Source organism: Cyanidioschyzon merolae, chromosome 4 (genome assembly GCF_000091205.1).
Source record: "Cyanidioschyzon merolae strain 10D DNA, chromosome 4, complete genome".
Taxonomy (NCBI): domain Eukaryota; phylum Rhodophyta; class Bangiophyceae; order Cyanidiales; family Cyanidiaceae; genus Cyanidioschyzon; species Cyanidioschyzon merolae.
In genome coordinates this window covers 440,183-462,546 of record NC_010130.1, presented here as the reverse complement: position 1 = coordinate 462,546, position 22,364 = coordinate 440,183, and the positions used below count along the sequence as shown (strand labels likewise).

At 54.6% G+C, this 22,364-nt stretch overlaps 7 protein-coding genes across 7 annotated transcripts, besides 3 other annotated features; 5 read left to right on the top strand and 2 right to left on the bottom strand.

The window, feature by feature from the left end:
- Positions 1–186: 186 nt before the first annotated feature.
- On the top strand, positions 187–396 carry CYME_CMD174C (hypothetical protein; the record flags this gene model as incomplete). Its single annotated transcript, XM_005535460.1, has 1 exon — positions 187–396. The coding sequence occupies one exon, from the start codon at positions 187–189 to the stop codon at positions 394–396; it is 210 nt and encodes a 69-aa protein (XP_005535517.1).
- Positions 397–2,096: 1,700 nt separating this feature from the next.
- On the top strand, positions 2,097–4,361 carry CYME_CMD173C (hypothetical protein, conserved; the record flags this gene model as incomplete). The annotated part of the gene is made up of 1 exon (XM_005535459.1): positions 2,097–4,361. One exon carries the CDS (start codon positions 2,097–2,099, stop codon positions 4,359–4,361), a length of 2,265 nt encoding a protein of 754 aa, XP_005535516.1.
- Positions 2,868–4,443: a sequence feature (possible transcribed region).
- A 4,159-nt stretch (positions 4,444–8,602) lies between these two features.
- Positions 8,603–10,093, top strand: CYME_CMD171C (probable N-ethylammeline chlorohydrolase; the record flags this gene model as incomplete). The annotated part of the gene is made up of 1 exon (XM_005535458.1): positions 8,603–10,093. One exon carries the CDS (start codon positions 8,603–8,605, stop codon positions 10,091–10,093), a length of 1,491 nt encoding a protein of 496 aa, XP_005535515.1.
- A 1,564-nt stretch (positions 10,094–11,657) lies between these two features.
- CYME_CMD170C (similar to methylthioadenosine phosphorylase mtaP) lies at positions 11,658–12,485 on the bottom strand (the record flags this gene model as incomplete). Its single annotated transcript, XM_005535457.1, has 1 exon — positions 11,658–12,485. The coding sequence occupies one exon, from the start codon at positions 12,483–12,485 to the stop codon at positions 11,658–11,660; it is 828 nt and encodes a 275-aa protein (XP_005535514.1).
- Positions 12,273–14,300: a sequence feature (possible transcribed region).
- CYME_CMD168C (elongin C) lies at positions 13,906–14,208 on the top strand (the record flags this gene model as incomplete). Its single annotated transcript, XM_005535456.1, has 1 exon — positions 13,906–14,208. The coding sequence occupies one exon, from the start codon at positions 13,906–13,908 to the stop codon at positions 14,206–14,208; it is 303 nt and encodes a 100-aa protein (XP_005535513.1).
- Positions 14,301–14,960: 660 nt separating the features above from the next.
- CYME_CMD167C (hypothetical protein) lies at positions 14,961–16,718 on the bottom strand (the record flags this gene model as incomplete). The annotated part of the gene is made up of 1 exon (XM_005535455.1): positions 14,961–16,718. The coding sequence occupies one exon, from the start codon at positions 16,716–16,718 to the stop codon at positions 14,961–14,963; it is 1,758 nt and encodes a 585-aa protein (XP_005535512.1).
- An 825-nt stretch (positions 16,719–17,543) lies between these two features.
- Positions 17,544–21,162: a sequence feature (repetitive element).
- Positions 21,163–21,260: 98 nt separating this feature from the next.
- Positions 21,261–21,683, top strand: CYME_CMD165C (hypothetical protein; the record flags this gene model as incomplete). The annotated part of the gene is made up of 1 exon (XM_005535454.1): positions 21,261–21,683. The coding sequence occupies one exon, from the start codon at positions 21,261–21,263 to the stop codon at positions 21,681–21,683; it is 423 nt and encodes a 140-aa protein (XP_005535511.1).
- Between the last annotated feature and the right edge of the window lie 681 nt (positions 21,684–22,364).

Genomic DNA, 22,364 nt, shown 5'->3' with positions numbered 1-22,364 from the left:
GACGCGGCCGTCCGTTGATGGATGTCCGCCTGCCGCCCCCGGGGATCTGGACGGAGCAGATGGCACGCGATCCGCGGCCTCGCTGGGCGGCGATCTGCTACGGGCGGCAGGCGCCCAGCAAGGCGTCAAGTGACAGCGTTCGTTCGCTGTGGGCCAAGCGTTGACCGGTAGCGCTCTCTATTGGGAATGGAGCTCACGAAAAACAAGAATCGTGTTCCGGAACTAATGGCGGAGATTCAGAAAGCGAAGAGAGAGGGGCGGTTTACACATCAAGTACGTCCTGGAGACCGTTATGTAAACCTGTTAATGGTCGGCGTGGCACTGGTAGGGGTCGTTGCGCTCGGAAACGGCATGTACAGCCTAGTGACGGGAACAGGCAAGAAGGAGGGTTTCTAGGCAATGTCCATATCGAACCAGGAATGTCCACATCGTTGTAGGGACTCTGCGGCTAACTGCAGGCGCCACGTCCTCCGAGTCCGTGCGGGCCGGTTTTCGTTACGGGCACTAAAGCGTGCGGGGTCGCGCTCCGTGTCGACGGGCAGGCCAGCTGCAGTTTCGCTGTTTTCTAGAGCTCGCTTGCTTGAAACATAAATGATATACCCCGTCCAATCATTTTTCTTTCGGTTCAAAGACTCTTCGCAGAGTATCGACGGGTACATGCGAACACGAAACTATTTCCTGCCCTGCTGGAACACGAGCGTCCAAGCGATTGCAGCCGTGTAGCATGTGCTTCATGATTTGCAGCTCTGCGAGCAACATGGACGCTGTCTATCAGCTGGTACATCTATCAGGTGGGCGGCTCCGGCTGGAAGCGCTTGGCGATGCTGTACCGCGGAAAGCATGCGCTCCCAGAGTGCGGGCTCATTGCCACACACTCCGATACCGCGCTGAGAGCGCGTATTTCGTTTCTGTGGCTCCAAGCAGGACGTCGTACCTGGGAGCGACACGGTGCGTGACGCGCTCTCCGATGCAGCGCTGTAATGTAGGTGCGGACCTGCTGATGTTCTGCGCTAGGACTGTTTCGAAAGCTGGACCAGTTTGTTGGTTGCTCGAAACCAGCGAAACCGTCAAATTCGTTGTTAGTCAGAAAACGATTCCTTGCTGAGACACGCCAGGCGAAGCGGCTGGCGTGTGCACAAGCCTCACCACGTGTACTCTTGACGAGTCCTGGACTCGCAACATCCACGCATGCGGCATCGATACTATGGAGCTTTCTAGTGCATTCGAGGTTACTCTGCTCTACTGTTTCTCAGCAGGGAAGCAGTCCAGCGTCTGTGAAGGGCACGTATACATGTTTCGGAGCTGGAACTAGTGCTTCAATTCCATACGTACAACACTCATCCACCACGAATAGGGGTTTGAAAGAGTCTGGCTGAGCGCACGGGCTCCACAGTCGCCAAATGATCTTTGCAGTTTAGGAAACACCCGCTGTAAATCGCATTCTCGGGACCAGTGAGCAACGCTGAGTTGCCATTACGAGCAGGCTGGCATCATTGGTTTTTGGTGGTGGAATCGAATGAGGCAGATTTCCCAAACGAGGACGTAACGACAGAAAAAGCATTTCTCCAATAATGAATGCGGGGTGCTACTTCCCGGAGACTAGAGAATGCAGAAGAGGGATCTCGCTCTGTTGATAGAGCGAGCAAGTGGATGCTTCTGTAATTAGTCGCACAGAGTAAAGCCCGATCATGACCTCAGTATAGCATTGACCGGCTTCCGTCGGCACGGGCGGTGCACCTTTGGTCACTGGCGTACTCAGCAAGAGGAAGCGTTTCCAACGCAACGATACCAGCCCGTCATATCATGACCACAGTATAGGAACGACTGGCGTCCGTCGCTATTGCCGTTGCACCTATACATAGCAGTGTACGCTTCAGCAGGAAGCGTCTGTACCGAAATGATACAGCCCATAAAACACGCCTTCAGACGGTGCCCGTCGTGCAGGCGCTAAGTTGATGCGCACACACATTGTTGTCCAGTCCTTAATGCATCTTTTTTCGTGCAGCGTTTGCGACGCACCCGTGCAGCGCTGAAGTCTTTGTTAGGCCCCAAGCAACTTTACTGTAGGTTACAACCTTCAGCGCATAGCTTAAGGTATGAACCTCTTTGATCGATTTATAAATCGTGGCGTCCGGAAACGAGAGCGGACGCTCGACGCCAAACGAAACGCCCTGGGAAACTCGCTGCCCAGCAGAGAAAATGCCGCTTTCCGGGGAACCCGGGATTCGAATAAACCCTCCCGGTTGGGGCGGGTGTCACAGTACTCACGGGATCGGAAGCGTTTCCAGCTGGATAGTGTCGAAGGCAGCGATGACTCACCGGTGGAACTCGAGGAGGATCGTGGCGTCCCAACGACGTTGACGCATCACGGGAAACCTTTGCTCGATGCAGCCAAGTCGGGCCGAACGCTCGATCGCAAGCGACATAAGACTGACTTGACCTTGGATTCGTTTGATGCGCTCCCTGACGATCGCAGCGATAGTTCTGGGGACGTAGGCGGGGCAGTTGACCTGCTCGCTGCAACCGAGACGAATGATTCCGGCGGCGACTCGGAAACGTCCCGTTCAAAACCTCGGTTTAGAGACCTCATGGAGAACTGGGCACTGCAGCGCGAACGGGTCAAAAAAGAGCGGCAGTTGGAGCGCCTGCTTCACGAGCAGCAAACAGAACGTCTGGATGCAGTGTTCCGCGAGCTTAGCGACCAGCTCGTACGAAGGAAATCCACCAACAAAAATGACGCAGCGAACGCAGATGCTCACCCGACCGTACCCGTTGCAACGCTGGATGAATACGATCTGATGCTTCAGCAGCTAGCTGAGGAGCCCCGCTCGAAGCCCGCCGAACCAGAGTCCATCAAAGAAACTCGGCGGCAAGAGCGCGCATTGGGCCTGCTTGCAGCAAAAGAGCTAACCAACGATACTTTCTCTGTTGAATCTACACCGATGAGCCAGAAGCTTCTTTCAGAAGACGCGAACGGAACTCCGTTGCTTCCAATGGACCCTGACTCGCTCAGTTCCGATGCCGATCCCGATGAATCACACAGCGACTCGCTCGCACAGCACGCTGCTGGTGCAGACGCGCACTCGGCCCTGGCTCATCAGCTTCACGCGTTGGAGCAGCTCTGGCAACAAATGCCGCCGATTCGTGAGAACCCCGCACTCGATACCTGCCTCGCAAAGATTGACGAGGAAGCCGCTCGTTTTCTGGGCGGGAGATGGCGTCCACGATCTGCCTCGCCAGCGAAAGCATCACCCCCAGGTCTGGTGTCTGTCGGTGCTGGCAACGCCGCTTCCGATATGGAGATCAGTGACCACGGTAGTCATGTTGCTGCCACGCTCGGACAGTGGGCACTGCACCAGCTCAGACGATTGGAGGAATTGCTGCGTATTGCACCAGATCAGTGGATGCATTGGACTTGTGAAGAGGCTGGCTGGCGACGACTCTGGTCAGCGGCACTAGTCATGCAGGCACTGTGTCGGCTGTTTCCGAAGCAGCAATCTCGGCATCCGGTAACCGCACCGCTCGCCCTGCTTCTCAGCGAGTTCTTTGGCAGTATGACACTGGCATTAGACGCCCAGACAGGTTCGCATCCGGTGACCGCAGAAATGCCGCCCTCGACTTGGCGCTCACTGGCTTTGCTGATCGTCCTGGCACACTTATGGATCGATGGCTTGGTGCTGGCCTCGGGACGACTCCACCCCGATGCGTACGCTTTCCTGCGCGCGTTGCTGGATCTCTTGCGGCTCTTTCGCCAGTCCACAAAGTCGTTCGCAGATCGCCATGGACTCATCGAGAACAGTGTCACCCGTGATACATCCGCCTCGGAGGCTCTGGATCACTTGTACCAGTGCGCGGTACCAGCGAGCACTGCCGTGGTCGACCCGGCGTTGTTGTCGCTCGCCACAGGGACACTCTGCGAGCAACTGGAACAGAACGCACAGATGCAGCGGTACCTCCAGCTGCCGCTCGGTGTCGCATTACAGTCGTCTTTGCGGGAATTGTTTCTGGTGATGGACACGGACCTGCCGCCCTGGTGCAAGCGATACACCGCAGCGCTACAAAAAGCAGAGCGTTCACTGCCGACAGCTCCGCGGCATCGCTATCGCGCGAACGAGCCCAAGTTGCTGAATCCGCGGCTGGACATGGACCGAGCGGGGCGCAGTTCCAGCCAGCAAACCGATGAGGATAAGAAACTGCGTCAGCAGTTCCGACGTGAGCTGCGAGCAACCGGGAGAGTGCTCCGACGCCGACAGGAGGTCTTTGCTGCTCAGCGGTTGCAGGCCGAGCACAGTAGGCGTGTGCAGCTGCAGCGCCGCGCGCGCCAAGCCACCGGTCTCATTGGTAGCGAACAGCTTCGCTGAGCTGTAAAAATCTTTGGTCTATGTCCTGCATCTATGCAGCCGAAGCGTGTAACCTGATCAGAAAATGCATCGTTGTTCCAATGGGGACGCGGCATGGCGCTGCGCTCACAGCGGCACTGCTTGGAGTGCACCATCGACGGTGCACTGTATTCTAGTCATTGTCATGTCGTCGCTTCATTCAAAGATTCATCGGCATACTGTTTAGACAACCGTAATAAGCACAGGAGCAGCCGCAGAATCTCTGGAGGCTTTCGAAACCAAGCGACTTGTCTTTGGGTCAACTGGTGCAGTCGGTTTGGCGTCTTGGAAGGATGGGACAACATTGTCATTCAGAAATTGCCTAGGAAAACCGTGCCTTATGTTTATGTACGGCGCTCTAGCCTTATTGGATTCCTGGAACAAACCATATCGGAACGTTGCCCCAAACGGGTACCCGTTCGCCTTTCTCCTGGCCATTGCTTATGTTTCTCTCATCGTACGTGCTCGACTTTGCAAAACGATGCCAACTCTGAGCGCTAGGCGGTTCACTCGCGAGTGCGACGTGTACAAACCCACCGGATGCTCCCGATGCTCGATACTTTCCCGTCCGTTCATCGAAGAGTTCAAGTGTCAGTGCAGCGTGCGCTTTCGCCTGCACTTGCGGGTGGAATCGCACCGAAGCAAGCTTGTTAGCTTCGACTGCTCCGGTACTTGAGGATCGGTCATCGGACTGTTCACCATTTCAGAAACGCGGGTCTGGTTCACGATCGTCTTCGTGAACTGTTTCAGCTTGCACCTGTGCTCGCGATGCGCTGATGTCATTCAAAACGCTTTGACTGCGAACGTGCTGTATCGGTCCGCGTACTCGTTGTGCGCTGCCGCTGAACCAGCGGGAGTGTAGTTCTTGCGCGTCACAGAACGTCCAGTGCCGTAGGCTACCACCTAACGAAGAGGCTTTTCAGTACTATCTTGATCCGATTCAATAAACACGCTGCACAATGCATGCCTCTTGCCTGTGTGCAACCGTATCCGTTGTACACTTCTAGCGGCCTCGGTAACTTCTTTTTTTCCGATTCAATGAACACGCTGCAAAATGGATGCCTCTTGCCTGTGTGCAACCGTATCCGTTGTACACTTCTAGCGGCCTCGTATACTTCTGGAGGATATCGTTAGCACGATCCGTTTGGACGTTCATACGCGCTCGGACTGAAGCCTACAAAGCATACACCGATCAGCTGGATACGGTGGTCAGAGAATCGAAACATGTCCCGTCACCGTCATTCCATATGTTCGTTTGCTTCTTGGGGTCCATCACGTCTGACACTGAATGGTACCGAGCTCTAAAAAAGTTGAGGAATATGATCTGTTTCGGTTTCAGGTCTTTGGCTCCGTTCTCTTGATGTAGAGGGACGGCGACGGCGATGATTTTGCTAGACGTGGGATCCACGCTCACCAGAAAGTGATTCTCTGCATCTACCTTGAAAGGTTGCGAAGGATTCTGGTTGCTAGACTCATGTATAGGTGTCACAAAGTAGGCATAGACTGATATGTCGTTGGTCTATATCGTCCCTGTAAAATTTTTCCCATCTCTTCCGAGTAAACGTGAAACCTCGAGCGAGCGAACGTAATGCCCTTCGTGAAGCTCGTCGAATTCTTGATGCTGGGCTGCAGGGGCCAGTCGCAGCTCGTCGAAGAGGCCATACAGCACGTTACGAACGTGCCTGCAGTGATACAGTGAGCCTTGATGTAGTATATAGGGATCGCTTCGCCAGGACGCGTGAGGCGGCTAGCTGGCGCCTCAGATTCGGGATGAGCGTCACTTTCGTTTTGTATAACTCTGTTCAGGAAAAGATAGCATAACAGGGCGCTAGCAAAGCGGCTATCGAGTTCCAGAAATGCTTTGGATATGCATATCGCCGCAGCGAGGCCGAAAGCAGCACCATCAAGTTGAGTGATGCGGAGCGACTCTCGTTCTCGTTGTGACATCGTTTCCGAACTCGCAACAGCCTCGATGTCTTCCGCGAACACAAGCTCGTCACCCGTTTCCATCGACACTCCAAGAATCCCTCCCATATGTTTGCACTTTTCGGGGTTTGCAAGACCAGGCTACAGCGAGCCGAACGCCCAAAATACACGTGTGCCAATGTCGCATAAAGCGCTCGATATTGACCCGCATATGGATTTGGCTCTTGAGAATGCGTCGGTACCCCTTGGTACCGGTGCAGGCGAGGTTCTTCTCGACGCGGTGACGCGTCAAGCTATTCTGGAAAACGCCTCTCCACAGCGCTCAACCGCTGATCAGGCCGTAGTGCGTTTTCTGTCTCGGATTTCAGTCGTCGCTTGAAGGTTTCATCGAGAACCTCGGTAGGGTTGTGAAAGCTGGCAGCCATGCGTCCAGTGCTGCTACGAATAGATGCTTGATGAGACGTGTCAGGGTAAGCGAAGATACGCGAATCCTACTGGCGTCCTGCAGCGTACGTTTCGGAAGATACATGCCGAAGTTGTGTTTTGATAGCAGGCCTTGACACCGATTGCAGATTGGTCTTTCCGCGTCATGAGTTCATCGTTTGTGCTCCATTGTATCTTCCTTTCGTGAAGATGCTTCTCTTCTCTGTCTATTGGTTTCTTCTCCTTCTCCTCTACGGGCCGGCACGGTGTGTATGTGGATGCTATACGCTGTATCCCTCCTTTACCCCGGGATGAATATGCACTGGTTAGACGGTAGGACCGAAACAAGCTGTTCTATGAAAGTGTCTGTTATTCCTCGGGCAAGTTTTCCTCACCTTCCGCGTTGTAAGCACGCCTGCAGACCGAAGCGCGGCCCTGCGCTTCCTCCCGTGCATGAGCAAATGCGCAGCAACACAGGTCTGGGCTGGTGAACATTGAAAATGATTGGTTGGAGGACGGTATGGCGGATGCGAAAGACTCGTTCATTGATCCGTGAGCGTCAAAATGGAGGTGGATACCAGCGAAGACGCCCTCGACTCGATTCAGCAGGGCAGAGGAGGCCAGATCGAAAATTATCAGCTGAAGGCCAGTCTCAGTCGAGTACTCCATGACCGCTAAAGAGCGATAGAAAACGACGGTGTCTACGAGCACCACAGATGTATGCGCCGACGAGAAGCCACAGAAAGCTTCTGGAAAAGAATGAGATGTCCAACGATCATGTCAGTTTCGCGATCTCTAGTCTACCACAAGACGCGATTGCCGCTAGGGCGCATGTTTCCAATGTGCTCGCCGTTGCTCGCCGTTCGTAAACTGGTTTATCCCTCTCTGACAATCCGTATACATGACTCCAGTTTCTCTCGGATGGAGTCTGGTCGAGTTGGACAAACACCAGTTCCTCCTGTGAAAAGTGCTGGTGCTTCAGTAAGAAATCAATAGCTTGTTGATCCGTACGCGATACTCTCGGGTGGAAGCGTGCGCTTTCACTATTCAACTGAATCTCTTCATCACCCTTCATACGAACCGTACGGAATCTCTAAATCCTGCGGCTCCTTTCATAGGATATGGTAGAGAACGGAAGCCAAGAATGGATTGACAAGGAGGCAGTCGAGTACATCGGACTGGGCAAGCTCTGTTATGAGTTCACGACGTCCAGAGTGGAGACTTCGAGACTTGTGGTCTCGTCAAGCCACGTTTTTTCGGTAGAATGATTGACCTGAACAACCAAGACCGTTCTCTTCTGGGGAGCAGCGACAGCATCAAGGCTCTCCATGGCCTTTCTACGAGCTGCAGGATACATTCCTTCCATTGAATACTTGCGAGAACAACAAACAGAAACAAAAAATGCATGTGGGTACCAGATTTCGAAAGTTCACTGGTATGCATAGAGAGCTGTTCTCGCTGCAGAACCCTTGGATTCTACCATACAACATTCTTTATCTTGGGATTCTATCCTGGCGTGGTATGCACGGCATATGCTTGCTGATGTCCCTATGGTTGCAAAAAGCTGCAAGGCACTCGAGTTGCCGCATACAGAGGCAACCACTTTTCATCCCTCGGGATGCCACACGATCGTTTTCACGAAACAGCGAATTTGCGATTGTCCGCAGGAGCGCTAGCCAAACGGCGACTTCTTCGCTACACCGACCGATACCTCTCAGCTCCATTAGACAAGCCGCCATTAACCAGGCTTTCGTGCGACTTCACCAGCTAGATCCATACCCCTGTGCTGTTACGGGAAGCGTTGAACGAAAGCGCTCATTCCTCGACAGGCGGTGCGTTGCGGTTGCAATAGTTTGTAGGGCACTCGCTCTCGAATGGCCCTGGTTCGTGGGAGCGCTCGTTCCGTCGCTCAACAAGTGGTAGCTGCGCGGTGGCTGCTTCCAGTATGGGATGAAACCCATGCCAACGAGCCGCTATGGCTGGAAGATCACGCGCTTGTTCTAGAGGGTGACCGGATAGCGGCCGTTCTTCCGCGAGAAGAGGCGTGGAAGCGGTACCCCAGCGCCGAGCGAGTGTGCCTCTCTGAGCACGCTCTGCTTCCTGGTCTGATCAACGCGCACACACACGCTGCCATGAGCCTGTTTCGAGGACTTGGAGACGATCAAGCGCTAGACACCTGGCTGCGTAGCGTGATCTGGCCACTGGAACGCGAACTGGTCGACGAGCACTTTGTTCGTGACGGTAGCATGCTGGCGGTTGCGGAACTGCTGCGAAGCGGTTGCACCACCCTAAACGATATGTACTGGTATCCAGAGGTCACCGCGCAAGTGTGCCGGGAAGCCGGCATGCGTGCAGTGCTCGGCATGGTCGTGGTGGACTTTCCGAGCCGCTACGGCTCTGGCCCAGAAGAATACTTTCAAAAAGCGAGCCGCTTGACGCAGATCATCGCAGAAGGCACCCTAAAGGACTCGCCAGAAAATCCCCACCGGGAGATTCCCTTAATGGAAAGCAGCTACGCGCCCCATGCAACTTACTCGGTATCAGAGGAAATCCTCCGTGAGGTCGGGAAACGAGCGATGGATGAAGGCCGACGGGTGCACATCCACATGCACGAGACAGCTGCGGAGGTGAAGGCGAGTCAAACGCTGGATCGTGGGGTACTTGTCTGCCACCGCAGCGAGTTTGCAGGTGCGCCACTGGACAACTTAGAGCGACTCGGCCTGTTGGCTGCAAACTGGACTCTTGTGCACATGGTGCATGTGACGGATGCGCATATCGAGCTGGTGCGCAGGAGAGGTGCCTCGGTCGTGCACTGTCCAGCGTCGAATTTGAAACTGGGCAGTGGTGTTTTTCCGCTTACCAAGATGCTGGACGCCGGCATCAACGTCGCCCTCGGAACGGACAGCGCTGCCAGTAACAACCGACTCGACATGTGGGCTGAGATGCGCCTTGCAGCGCTCTTGGCCAAAGGAAGTACAGGTCGCAGCGATTGCCTTACGGCCTATCAGGTGCTGCGTATGGCGACGATTCAAGGCGCCCGAGCACTGGGACTGGACCACTTGCTGGGTTCCTTGGAACCTGGCAAGGCAGCCGATTTCATTGCCGTACGAGTTGCAGATGGCCTCTCAACAATGCCTGTGCACGATGTGTGTTCGGCTTTGGTTTATGGAGCGGGACCGGACCAAGTGACGGATGTTTGGATAGGTGCTCGCCGGGTGGTCCACGATGGAGTACTGCAGACGATTTCGCAAGCGAAACTCGTTGAGCGTATCCGACACTGGCACCAGCGCATACGCACGCTGGGGTCTCAGCGAGGTGAGGACGGCAGCTATGCTGCTACCACACGACACGCTTCACGGAACTAGAGCGAGACGCACGCTGATCACCTTCAGTTTGTGAGGTATCTCTCTGGACGCGGGACGTACACACCCATGACATGAACTGCAAAGGGTGGAGTTCGGATGAGCGTCCGCTCTGATCGCATTTCCCAAGGCTTGATATCGAAAGAGGCAAGATGCGAAACACTGAATCGGGTGGCGCTTGGCCTTGGACGTGGCTCCTGGTCCACAGCTTCCCCAGTTTCGTGAAAGGAATGATGAGCGTTCACGCGCGCCGCTCGTACTCGTTTCATTCAGTGAATACAATGGCGCCTGCATGTGCACGGGTCGTACGTAAGAACGTTCGCGTGGACCAAGATGGGATCGAGGCTTTCAGTATTTGCGTGTAGGGTGATGGTCTCTACAGGCCCTGCGCAGTGCACGCTGCCGCATGCGTGGACAGAAGAGCCGAGCAATTCTCCAGCGGACAAGTGCTGAAAATGATGATCATGATGGTGGTAATGGTGATCGATTTCCCGACGACCAATGACCAGCACGCATCAGTGGGGACCTTGGTTACATCCGGCGTGCATGGAGCAAACAGATGTGTACCTGTCTCATATGTTATGTTATACGCGGGGTGTGCGTAGCAGCTCGACACCGAGAGTCTGGTCTGCGTCAGCACAGGAGCCTGAGTGCCCAATATTGCCGCGAACGATGCCCCGGCTGGGTTCTAGACTGTAAAAACCTCGCGTTTGCTTGCGGATACGCTACGTGAATGTCTCGCATCATGCAACAACAACGGTATAATGGAGTTGAGCAAATGTTTATGGATCTTGATGGAGCACAGCGACGCTGCAAAGCACAATCTTGCTTGCTTGCGGTTGATCGACAGAGAGTTTCCTGATATTGGTATCTCTGAATCCAGAGACTTTTGGAATCCGTTTCGGATCACCGGCTGCATGCGATGCTTTCCGAGAGGTGAACCCTCGATGCCAAACGCCATCAAGCACGTTAGGCACTTGTCTTTTCTGCAGCGAGGTACACGGCGGTGAACGTTCGTGTATGCACGTGCACGGGTAGATGCTCATGTATCAACGCATCGGGGCTAGTATTCATATGCATTTGTCTGAGTTTTTCTGTGAGCGTATGCATGTATTCGTGCACGAAACCGTACGCATGCTCGCAAGCGTTTGCATGGAGGTATGGCTCCTCTGCGAATGCTTCCGCCTGAGCGGGCACTTGTCGATGAGCCCCAAATTCAATGGAACGAACGAATATCCTTGAACGCATGTTCTTTCGATCTAAAAGAACTGGTAGAGCAAGTCTGTATGCATTCGGCGCCATAGACAATCTCAGCTGCCGCGTTGCCGGTCCGAATGCCGCTTGTCACGGCCATGATCTATTTGTCATCGTGCTCGAATATCCAGCAATGCGCAGTCACTTGATACTTTTTTCGCACCAAGCATTCCATTATAAAAGGAGCGCTCGTATAATCCGACAAGCTCCAGTTTCGACACCATTTCAAAGCGTTCTACGGGTGAACGACTCATACGAGGCGTTCAAGCGAGATAGCGCGAGACCTTGCAATACCCTGCCCAGGTTACAGCGCTCAATGTCGCAACGTCTCAATCACTCGGTCAATAATTACCTCTACGCGTTTGAGATTAGCCTTCACATTGTCGTGAAATTCAGCAATCTCCGTTTGTTCTGCTCCACTGATCAGACCATTCGCCAGGTTATCGACAAAGCAGACTTGCATGTAGGGGATTCCCAGCTCGCCACAGCAGACGGCCTCGGAGGCACCAGTCATACCTACCACGTCTCCGAACGTTCGCAGCATGCGAACCTCGGCAGGTGTCTCGAAGCGGGGTCCAGCGGTTTGCACGTAAACGCCACCGTCGTGGAAACTCATTGCTGCAGAAGCCGTTGAAGCCATGACAAACGACTGCTTAGACGACGTTTCTGCTGTCTTCGAATCGCCAATCTGGGAAGCAGCAGACAGATCCTTGAGCGACGTCAGAACTCGGTCGCGAAGCATCTGATCAAAGCGGATGACTGCGTGGCCTCGCATGTCCTCGTCATAAAACGTTTCCGCCCGACAGAGTTGCGCGAGGGAGCAAAAGTCGTGGGTAAGCACACAGGTCCCTACTCGAATTGCGGGGTTCAGAGATCCGACACTGTAGACACCTACACAGCGGTCCACGCCGACTTGCTTTAAGGCGTACAGGTTTGCACGATGGTTTATACGGTGTGGAGGCGTATACGCGTCAACACCACGATGAGCGTCCGCATGGTGCCGCTGCAAGAATACCAGAGACGGTTCTGTACTGTCGCAATAGCAGACGACCTCCCCGTATGGTGTATGGACGTGTCGTCTGTCAAAGCCCGCAAAGCGCTGTGAGTGGAACAGCGACGTGCCACCAATCACGCCCAACATTGCCGTTGGCCTGGAGGTACCAGGTACCTGCTTCCGAGCAGCCTTCGAGCTCGGGACGTTAGCAAGGCAGTGCCGGGAGCGTCCTATACGACGCTTCCACAGCGGCTTTCGGTACGGTATCGTACCTGGCTCGCGCAAGTCCGCACAAAGCGAGACAAAAAGGAGCTGAAGTGGTGTATGGAAATGGGGCGCGCGTGCGAGTCTCCAAACGCTATCGTATGAATACCTGATGCACTCGTCTACCTGCTCCGCTGAACACTGAATAGAAGGATTTCAAGTGAAACGTTGGTATTGCTTTTCATTCTGGAAAACTGACCATTTTCGTGAGAGACCGGTTTCCGTGCTGCACAAAACATGGAATAGAAGGAATACACGCAGGTCGGTCCGGTGCTTCTTAGCGCACAGAGGGATAATGGATTCAAAACCATCTACCGAGAACAAGTATCGCTTGTCGAAGCGGCAACAATTGCCGTTCGTGGAGAGCGCATCATCGCTTTGTACAAAGGGGGTGTCCAGACGAGTCGAGATTTCTCGACTTGATCTTCAGCCTGCATTCGCCGTCTGGCACTGGATTCAATACGAACAACCTCGCGCTCATAAAATCTTCTATCGAATGGGACAGCGTGCGCTTGCGTGTGCAACGGACACCATACTCGTTGACGGGAACGCCCAGAAGAAGCCCGTCATCCTTCCGCATGGCACCTGACCTGGAACCCAAGGAGCGCATCCAGCGGAGCCTACCGAACAAGCCAACGGCATGTGCAGAGCGATGATGAAGCAAGCGTTCACGCGATACACGGAGGTGCCTCCAAGAGGAGGACGATCAGGAGATGCTGTAGACATAGGCGAACATCTGACCACATTCAAATGTCACCCCTGAGGAACGTCCACTGATATTGTGTACAAACAAGATGAAAACAGGAACCGAAACATAGATCGCAACTTCCGTCTCTCCATGGAGCGCGTCCACAATAGCCGGGAACGACGGAATCGGGACTTGAACCTTACCCGCAACATCTTCCGACAGCCGGCAATAGAGCTGGGGAGACTACAGACCGGTGTATTGGAAACCGGAGACGAGACGAAGGGAAAGGAATCGGTTGGAGAAGAATACTGAGGCTGGTGCTGGTAATCATGTGAGGACAACAAAACTCTGTGGTCTACGACCGGGCCACGCAAGTGGACTTCCTCGATCTTATGCTGACAGAGGTGTCACTTGGATGATCCATATGCCGAAGCGAATGCAGTAAGAACGCAGCTGCTGCTGGTAACTTTGCTAGACACACTTTTCTCAACGGGTTGGCGTTGCTGCCGAGTCGCCGCAGTTGCCGAGCAGATCCAAGTGGTTGCTGTGGTTTGCTCGACGAATACGGACCGAGTCGAAAAAGTCGTATAGCAGGGTCTCGGCCGGGTTTATGGGATGCAACCTACGGACTATGTGAAAATCGTCGGTGCAAGTGGGCGCTGCTTCTACGTGCACTACCACTGTGCAACCGTCTCCGAGACGCTACGCTCTATGCTGGAGTCAGGGTTTCGCGAAGAGCGTGAGCGCTGCATAACTTTCAACGATATCGAGGAGGAGCTGCTCGAATGGTGTCTAGACTACGTCTACTATTACCGACAGTGTGAGTGCAACTGGTATGGGACAGAGTTGCCGCGCTTCCCGGTACCGGAGGAGAAGTCACTGCAGTTGCTCAGCGTCGCAAACTATCTAAACCTTTGAAGGTGAGCTGTGTCGCTACTGCTCCGTAGCTTCGACGAACGGAACCTGTTCGCGTAGAAATGTTCGTGGAGCTGGAGCTCCAAAAACTGCACAAGAGGGAAAAGCCACCCACTTGGCGTACGCTCGCAGACCACACGTTGTTCTGGACGTGGTCGTGCTGCGGCTACCGCTGCTGCTACTGCTGCTGGTGGTGATGCTGGTGGTGCTGGTGATGGAGGTGGTTGCACTAGTCGTGAGAAATGGAAGCCTGCACTGCAGAGGTTGCGTTTATCGTCTGGTAACTGACACCGTTTGCGCAAATAGAGCTCAAATACTGGACTTGTTGATCAAATAGCACGGAAAAGCCGCCAGAGGCTTATGCTCGCCCATACCATCTTTTGAGGCAACGCGTGTCTGGGGCTGTCCCTGGTCATGGACGCGTCAAGAACGCGCGTATTCCAGAGAGCGCTCGCTCAAACGCGATACAATCAGGTTGCACTGATATGAACGCCACGACGACGACGACTCCTGTCGCTGAGGATCAAGGCGGTTAATGGAGGCGATGTCTCCTGGAGAAGCACCCGCGAGGACGGCGACGAGGATGCTCTGTGCGTTCCCCCAGGAGCATACACTTGCGATATGCAATCGATGACACAAAACCCCTGCCCGTAGCACAGAACTCTTGCGTCAGCGCATATCGCCCAGTCCGGCGCCAAGCAAACTCGCCTTGCAGCTGATTTGTTGCATTGACGTGCGAGACGGGGGCTCGCGCGCTAGGCACCGTCGGCTGCCCAGGAGCCATGGATGTGCTCCCAGTCACAACGAATCGGTGAGGATGCGCTCCAAAGTGAGGCATGAGTCCTCAGACCGGCACCCTCGACGTGGCTTGCCCCATTGGCATCGATACTCGCTGCACACTCGATTGGCCAAGCGTAAGATGCTTCGAGCATCGCTCCCGAACCCCATTCTGGCGTTCGTAAGAATGGATCAAAATACGGATCGAAAAGCAGCATATGGATCGGGTTGTAGCGCTCGTCGAGATCTACAGTATTCGGCGGTAGGCGACCGCGGAGTGAGCGATCTGCTGTATCGCGGCAGCTGGGATGAACGCAACGCTCGAAAAACTCCATGGCATCACGCTCCTCGGGCAAGAGCATGTCCTGAGCGCCTCGCTCCACCGAGGTCGACAGCGCCGAGGTCCCTGATGGCCGCTGCGTCTCCCAGCGGCGCCGAATCAAGTGCTGGACGACTTCACGGAGATTGCTTAACAGCATTTGGATGTCGCCATACCAGTCTCGTTCACTGTTGATCCGATAACAGTGGTAACGGGATTGACGCTCGAAAAAGTCTACTTTGGCGTTGCTGATGAGCGGCTCGATGCAGGCAAAATCAAAATCGGCGATCACGGCCTCGTATGGTTGTTCGGGGCGCAACCCAAGATACCAAGTGTGACCTTCAAACGCGTATCGGCGGTAACGCACAGGGCCAGCCTCTGGGGCGCTCGATGGACGCACCAGCTGCAGCGTCGATGCTGGTGTCCGTGCACCGGCGCCAGCGAGACCAACCAAGACCTGACACGTGCCAAGGCACGCAGTCGTGAGCGAACCACGCCGTCGAAGCATAACGTTGGCAAGCGAGAGGTCGTTATGCTTCCAGTTCGGATGGAAGCGCAGAAGCACGGCAAGCGTGAACACAATCTGAAAAGTGAGCTCACGCACGGCCGAAATGTCGATTCCCGGTGCAGTACCCCGACAGAGGGCGTGAAAGAGCGTTCCACCGGTGAAACGCTCCATGCAGAGAATACTGCAGCGCTCAGGATCGCAGTTCTGACGCCGCTCTATCCACTGACGAAGCTCGGTTGCGGCGGTACTGCTTCGCCAGAAGGCCTCGGGGATGCGCAGCGTGGACAACGGCACATCGTGGCGCTCCCCGAAAAGAACCGGAAGATGCGGCGTTGCCCGTCCTACCAGGAGCGTCCTCATTAGTAGACGCATCATAGCCGGCTCGCTTCGCGTGGGATGCATGAAGAGTGCGGTTCGAAATCCGGTTTCGTAGAGAGATACTTTGATCGCAACTTGTGGAAACCACCGAGACAGGAGCACCAGGCCAACTGCGCCGGCGCCCAAGGCCTGCAGCCATTCCGCGTGCCGCAGGATCTTGTCGAGGAGCTCATCGCCGTGGAGGCTGCCCGACGGTGACAATCTCAGGGAACGACGCAGCGGGCCGCTTTGGTAACGGGCGTCGACGACATCAGAGGTCTCTTGTTGCAGCGAATGTGGGGTCGCTGGCGAGGTTATCGCGGACTTTGGCGGTGGTGTCGGCAACGCGGTCGCCTCGTCGACCACCAGAGGCAGCCGCATTTGCTTCGAGCCGCCCGGATCTGCGTCAGCGTACCGTGGATCGGTTAGCGGCACGAGGATGTGAAACGTTGGCGATGCTCGCCCTGCGGTACCCGGGACCGGTCGATGGATCTCCATACATGCATTATCTGTGAGTAGTCCGCTGCCTGCAGCGTTTTCGCGTAGCTGCATGGTGGCGGTACCAGTGGGCAAGCTCCAACGAAAATCCGACACAACTTGCGATAGCGTGGCGAGTCGTTGCCGCGGAGAAGGACGGCGATCGGCGTTGTCGCACGCGTCAACGCAGCACACCGGTGGCTGTGACTCGGAGCCGACTGCGCACAGGCACCAGACGACTCGGCTGCAGACGCTTTCCGTGAACTTGTTCTACAAGCGCGTACTCGCTGTGGCGCTACGAGGGCGTTTCGCCTTCGAAACGGTGCGTAATCGTTGTGTGCAAGTAACAAGTTGCAAACAGGCAACTTCCACCGAACCTCGAGGACCCCAAAGTGCACCTCAACTATATGCACACAGTGGCCCACAGCGCTGGGTACCGCTCAGCGATATCGAGCCACCCGTCAATGGCGAACCAGATAACAGGCACAGTTGACTTGACCTCGAACCTAAACCTAACCCAATATCAACCCGTACATGAGCATACAACGACGCTCTGGGGAGGCCAACACCTCCGACGAAACGTCATCGACGGACCAGGCTCATTGACATGTTGCTTCAGGCATCGACGTTACTGGCCTCAGCGGGGATCCGTTTTCGCTCGATGCCCTGTCACGCACGAACGAACGCACGTGCTGATCCGTTTACCGCACGCATGCGGATCGCTCGATACGTGGACACGTAGCACTGCGGCCGCTGCGGCGCTGGCGCAGGCGCGATGCGCGCTTCAGAATGACCCGCGTGTCAACGACACGGGTCATGACGCGCGAACGGGCCAATTTCAATCAGCGGCGATGAGCGTGCGCGCAATCTGATCTCTCCGTAGGCGAAGACACGCTCTCCAATCGTTTCCCCGAAATGTAGAAGGCTCCCGCCGCCTCAAGCGAACCGTCCAGAAAGCAATATGGGAACGTAGACACGGAACCAGTCGTGCCAGTAACGCCCGTCTTGACTCTACACCGGAACTAGAACCCGGCATAAACATGCAAGTACTGGTGGGAGGCGCTGGAGCTCCCGGGACTTGCGCGCGGTAGCCAGTGGCGCGCCAAAATCCGCGTTGGTGGCTTCTGGCTAGCAGCACCGACTCTAAGCCGTATGGGAACACTGGGATTGCACTGAGAATCAAAATGTCCCTGCTGTGGAAACGAGATCCCCGAGACGCTGACATATTTACTGTTACAGTGCCCGCGCTGGAAGCAGGAGCGCAGCGAGCTCCTTGAAGGACACCAGCAGCTGGGTATCACCGTGATAGTCGAAGGCCGGACACTCACTTTGAGTGCAGCACTGGCAACTGATGGTCCGCTAACGGAGCCTCAGCGCTCATTCGTGGCCAACAGACTCACGTGCTACCTTCCAAGCGGAAGGTCTAGCGAATCGGACGCGCACACGGGTTTAGTATGCTTTCTGCGCCTACCCACTGTGGTGAGCGTCAAGCACAAACCCGCATTGCCAACCGACAACAACGCATTCCATGCATGATCACGAGGGAGAGAGGCGTCTCCCAGGATTCATCCTAATAGTCAAGTTTCTCCAGCATGTCGTGCAGCGAATACAGGCCTGCATCCGCAGACTGTCCGAGCACAAACTGACGACGAGACCCGATTCTACGTCGGGTGAAGCACGCCTCGAGCCGACGCCCTCTGGGGTATAGAAAAGCTGCTCTAGCTCGATGAACTATCTGCTCCAGCATTTAAGGTCCAAAGGCGGATATGGAAAGGCAGGTACTAGGCACACACGATAGGACGTATGAAACGACCAGAATATCCGAGAATCAGCATAGGTAATGTAACTTGGAGGGAGGGGGCTTTATAGATACATTACCGCGCACTGAAGTTAAACACAAAATAAAAGAGAAAGAAAAGAAAAATGCGCATAATCCGAGAGCACTGGCCTATGCACACGTTTTGTCCATGAAAAAAAAGAATCGCGCTCGGTGGGCGCATCTGGGAGATCGGGCAGTCAACTAACGCGACGCGTCTCGCCGTTGAAGGGAAACGGGATCGCGATCTTGAGCGTGTTGCTCTCAAGTACAAGTTGCATTTGCGTTAAAGTCATAGCAGAGTGTACTTTTCAGTTCAGTTATATTTCAACCCTCAGTTTGGTTTATTCAAGTTTTCCTCGCTGTTTATATCAGAGGCGTTGGAGGGAGCGTTGTTTTCCAAAAAAACAAAAAAAGGAAGTTATGAAAAGCAAGTCGACGATCCTGGAGGCCCAGTGTCGCTGGCTGCCAGAAAAAACAGAAAAACAGTGCCAAGTCCAGAAGAAAAGGAAGAGAAGAAGGACTGAAAGGGGGACGCTCTGCGTCGAAGGCGGCACGAAAGACGACTGTGCGACAAGTAGGTCGTCAAAGTCTGTCTTCTTAAACATATCAAGGATCCGTACAGGGAAAAGCTGCGAGACGCTATCGAAAACAGTGTTGCGTCATACTCCAAGAGTATTGTCAAGGCGTCGTCAGGACTGATGCATATGGCGAGGGAGATGTATCGCGACGTGGCGCAGGTGGAAACGGTCGGGATTCCGGACGGGTTTCTCGATAAGACCTTTATTCGACAGCTGATGCTTGGTGCAGCGGAAGCGCCGAGGGAAAGTGTGCTAGTGCATGCCCTCCACGAAAAACATCCCTTTTAGAGCTTCGACGGTACTCGATACAAAATTGACTGGTGCATTTACACATACGGAGCGATGAAGTACATCACGAACCTGAAGAACCATTTGACTATGAACCTCGAACGCTTCATGATACGCGCCGTGTTTGCGCTGTACCCTGGCATCGCTCGCAAAGGAAAATGGGCGATTACCAATGGCGTCACGAACGATCGCCAGCATGAACAGGAGATCGAATTCGTCGGAGACAAGGCGTCAAACGAGAGCACGAATGAAGCTTCTGTCATCCGTGCGGTTGTAGAAGAGCACCGTGCGGCACTGGGGCTGCTGAGTCCAACAGACAAGATATCAGAGTCGAAAAAAGATAAGGAAAGATACTATCGCCTCGCCCTGCGCTATTTCGTGTTTCTGGACGGAGAGCTGGAACGCAAGGCGGAAATGAAGCTGAATGAGGAGACAAATGAGGAGTGGGAGAGGCGGAAGGCTTTCCTAATGGGGAAGCGCTTCAACGTGGTTCCAATGTGCAACATCAGGTCACATTTCGTGACTATCGATTCAGGCGTCCTTTACGGCATCATGAGGGAGATCAGTCCCGAGTTCCATGTCAGCAGGGAGGAGTTCTCCGGCGAAAGCCGGGAGACGCACTGGAAGAAGAATTTCGCCGATTTCAAACGTCTGAAAGTGAGCAAGCGAAAGGTATTCACTGGGATGATCGAAAGCGATGGAGTAGCCATGTCTGTACACTATCGGCGCTTGAAGACAGATCGTCCAGCTCCGCCCGTGGCGAAGGATGAAGGTACGAAGAAGGAGGATCCTGCGACACACGAAGTGCACGATAACGGCTTTGTCGTTGGCGCGGCGAAGCATCGAGAAAAGAAGGAGGTGGATCGTGCAACACAGAAAGCGCACGATAACGGCTTTGTCGTTGGCGCGGACCCCGGAAACACAAATATCATAACCATCGCTGTACCCAAGCGTGCGGAAGATAGTGTCGACGACAATTGACGTCATAAAGACAAGCGTCTGCTGAGGTTGTCAAGAGCTAGATATTACCGGGAATCCGGTATAATGAATGCGAGGATGAAAATCGTTGGATGGAATTCAGGAGTGAGGGATCACCTGGAAGCTTTGAGCGAGGTGACGAGCCGAGGAACCGACTTTGAAGCATTTCGGGAGTTCATGGAAGTTCGCGCTGCTCATTGGGATGCCCTGTGGAAAGAATCCACCAAGCCCCGGTGGGCTCGTTTGCGTATGAATTTCTGTTGTGGGAAGCAGCGGGCGTTCTCGAACTTTTTCAATCAGTTGAGCGCCCGGAGGGAGAATGAAAGTCAGAGGCTCGTAGTAGCGTACGGAGCAGGGCGCTGGGCGTCGAAAAAAGGCATTACACCAGCTCCAACGACAAAAACGTGCAAGGAGTGCGCACGGCGTTTCGTTACGATGCCCGTAGATGACTTCCGAACATCGTATACACACCATGAACTGGGGTGTACACTCCAGAGGGTCCAGATGGAAACGTATTAGCGGAGCCCTGAGGAAATAGCAAAGCACGGACCGTTGACGGAGGAGCAAATGGAAAGGAGAGCGAAAGTTCGTGGACTACTCGCATTATTAAGTACAACCGACGATGGCAAGAAACGGATGGAGTTTGTGAACCGAGACATTAATGCCGCTATCAATACAAGGAGATGTGCGGTGCTGGAGAATAGACTTCCAGAGTGGACGAGATAGAATTTTGTTGGACAACCTCTCAAAGTAGAACTATATGAGAAAAAGTTGAAACCAGTCGTGGGTGGCCGGTCGAGAACGGCGGCGAGGCGTCTGCCCGTCAGCAGGAGATGGTTTGTCCAAGACGCGTTCGTCGTCACTACAATACCACTCACGGCAGTGTTTTTCTTCTGCAAGGCGTTTGGTGTCGTTTCGTGGCGTTGCGGCGTTCCCAAGTACCCATCGAACGTCATGTTTATCTCATCACTCAAACCTCTTTCTTTTTCGAAAGATTCTTCATATGCTTTCCTTTCGTCTTCGAAGAAATTAACTGCAGTGGAAACGAGGCAGCGTTCCAGTGCTCCGTACCCTTCGGCGGGCACTGCAGCACTGTCAGTCTTCATGCGTCAACGGCGTGACTTGCGGGAAGAGAAGCGGCTGCGCAACTTGGAATATGCGCGTTTGCACCGGAAACGTGTTCCTCGTGGTCCACCCGGCAGACGTGTTAACCTGAGCGGAAACGCAGCAGCTAGTGCGGCGGAACGAGAGTCTGTCTACAGTCTCTACTTTACGATGATGAACGCAAAGCAACACAGTCGTCCAGGGAAACGAGACAGACAGCAACAGAAACAGGCGAATGATGGCGCTGGTGCGAGCGGGCTAGACGAGCAGTAGTCGGGCGCGACAGGCTTGACACTTGACGCGGGACACCGCTGCGCAGCCACGGGTTGTGAAGGCGGCAGAGCGAATAGCTGGGCGCTGGATCCGGTTTGGCAGTGTAGCCGCACGCGGTCTAAGTGCGGTGTGGATGTGTCGCGGTGTTGCAAATGGCAGTGGAACCACATGCAGTGAAGCGCGTTTCGCGCACGCACATTCATGGACGACGTGTAAACGAGCGGCACGATACAGTAGGTCCGGAACGAGCACGCCACTCCTATATTTGAGCGTCTACGCGCTAGTTTGCCTCGCGATAGGAACGATTCTGGACCAGAGTTCAGTGCAGCGCTCACTGTTGCAGGTTGTGCGCCAACGAACGGTCAGAACTGGTAACATGGCTTACTCGAGAGGTACGGTAGCTACCATGATTCGCACGATTGTCGACGGTACTCGCATTTTGCGAGATGCTCGCTGCTGATGCTTCGACTGTGCATGCCCCCGAAGAACGCGTAACGTGTACAATGCCTTGATACCCGAACGCCACCAGCTGCTCGGACGTCTTGTGCCGTCCCGCGGCATCCGAATCTCTTCTGTGAACTGCTGCTGCTGCTGCTGCTGCTGCTGCTGCTGCTGCTGGCCGTGAATATTGCATTCACAAAGTATGCTGTCAGCCGATGCTATGCCGTCTGGTGGTGTGCT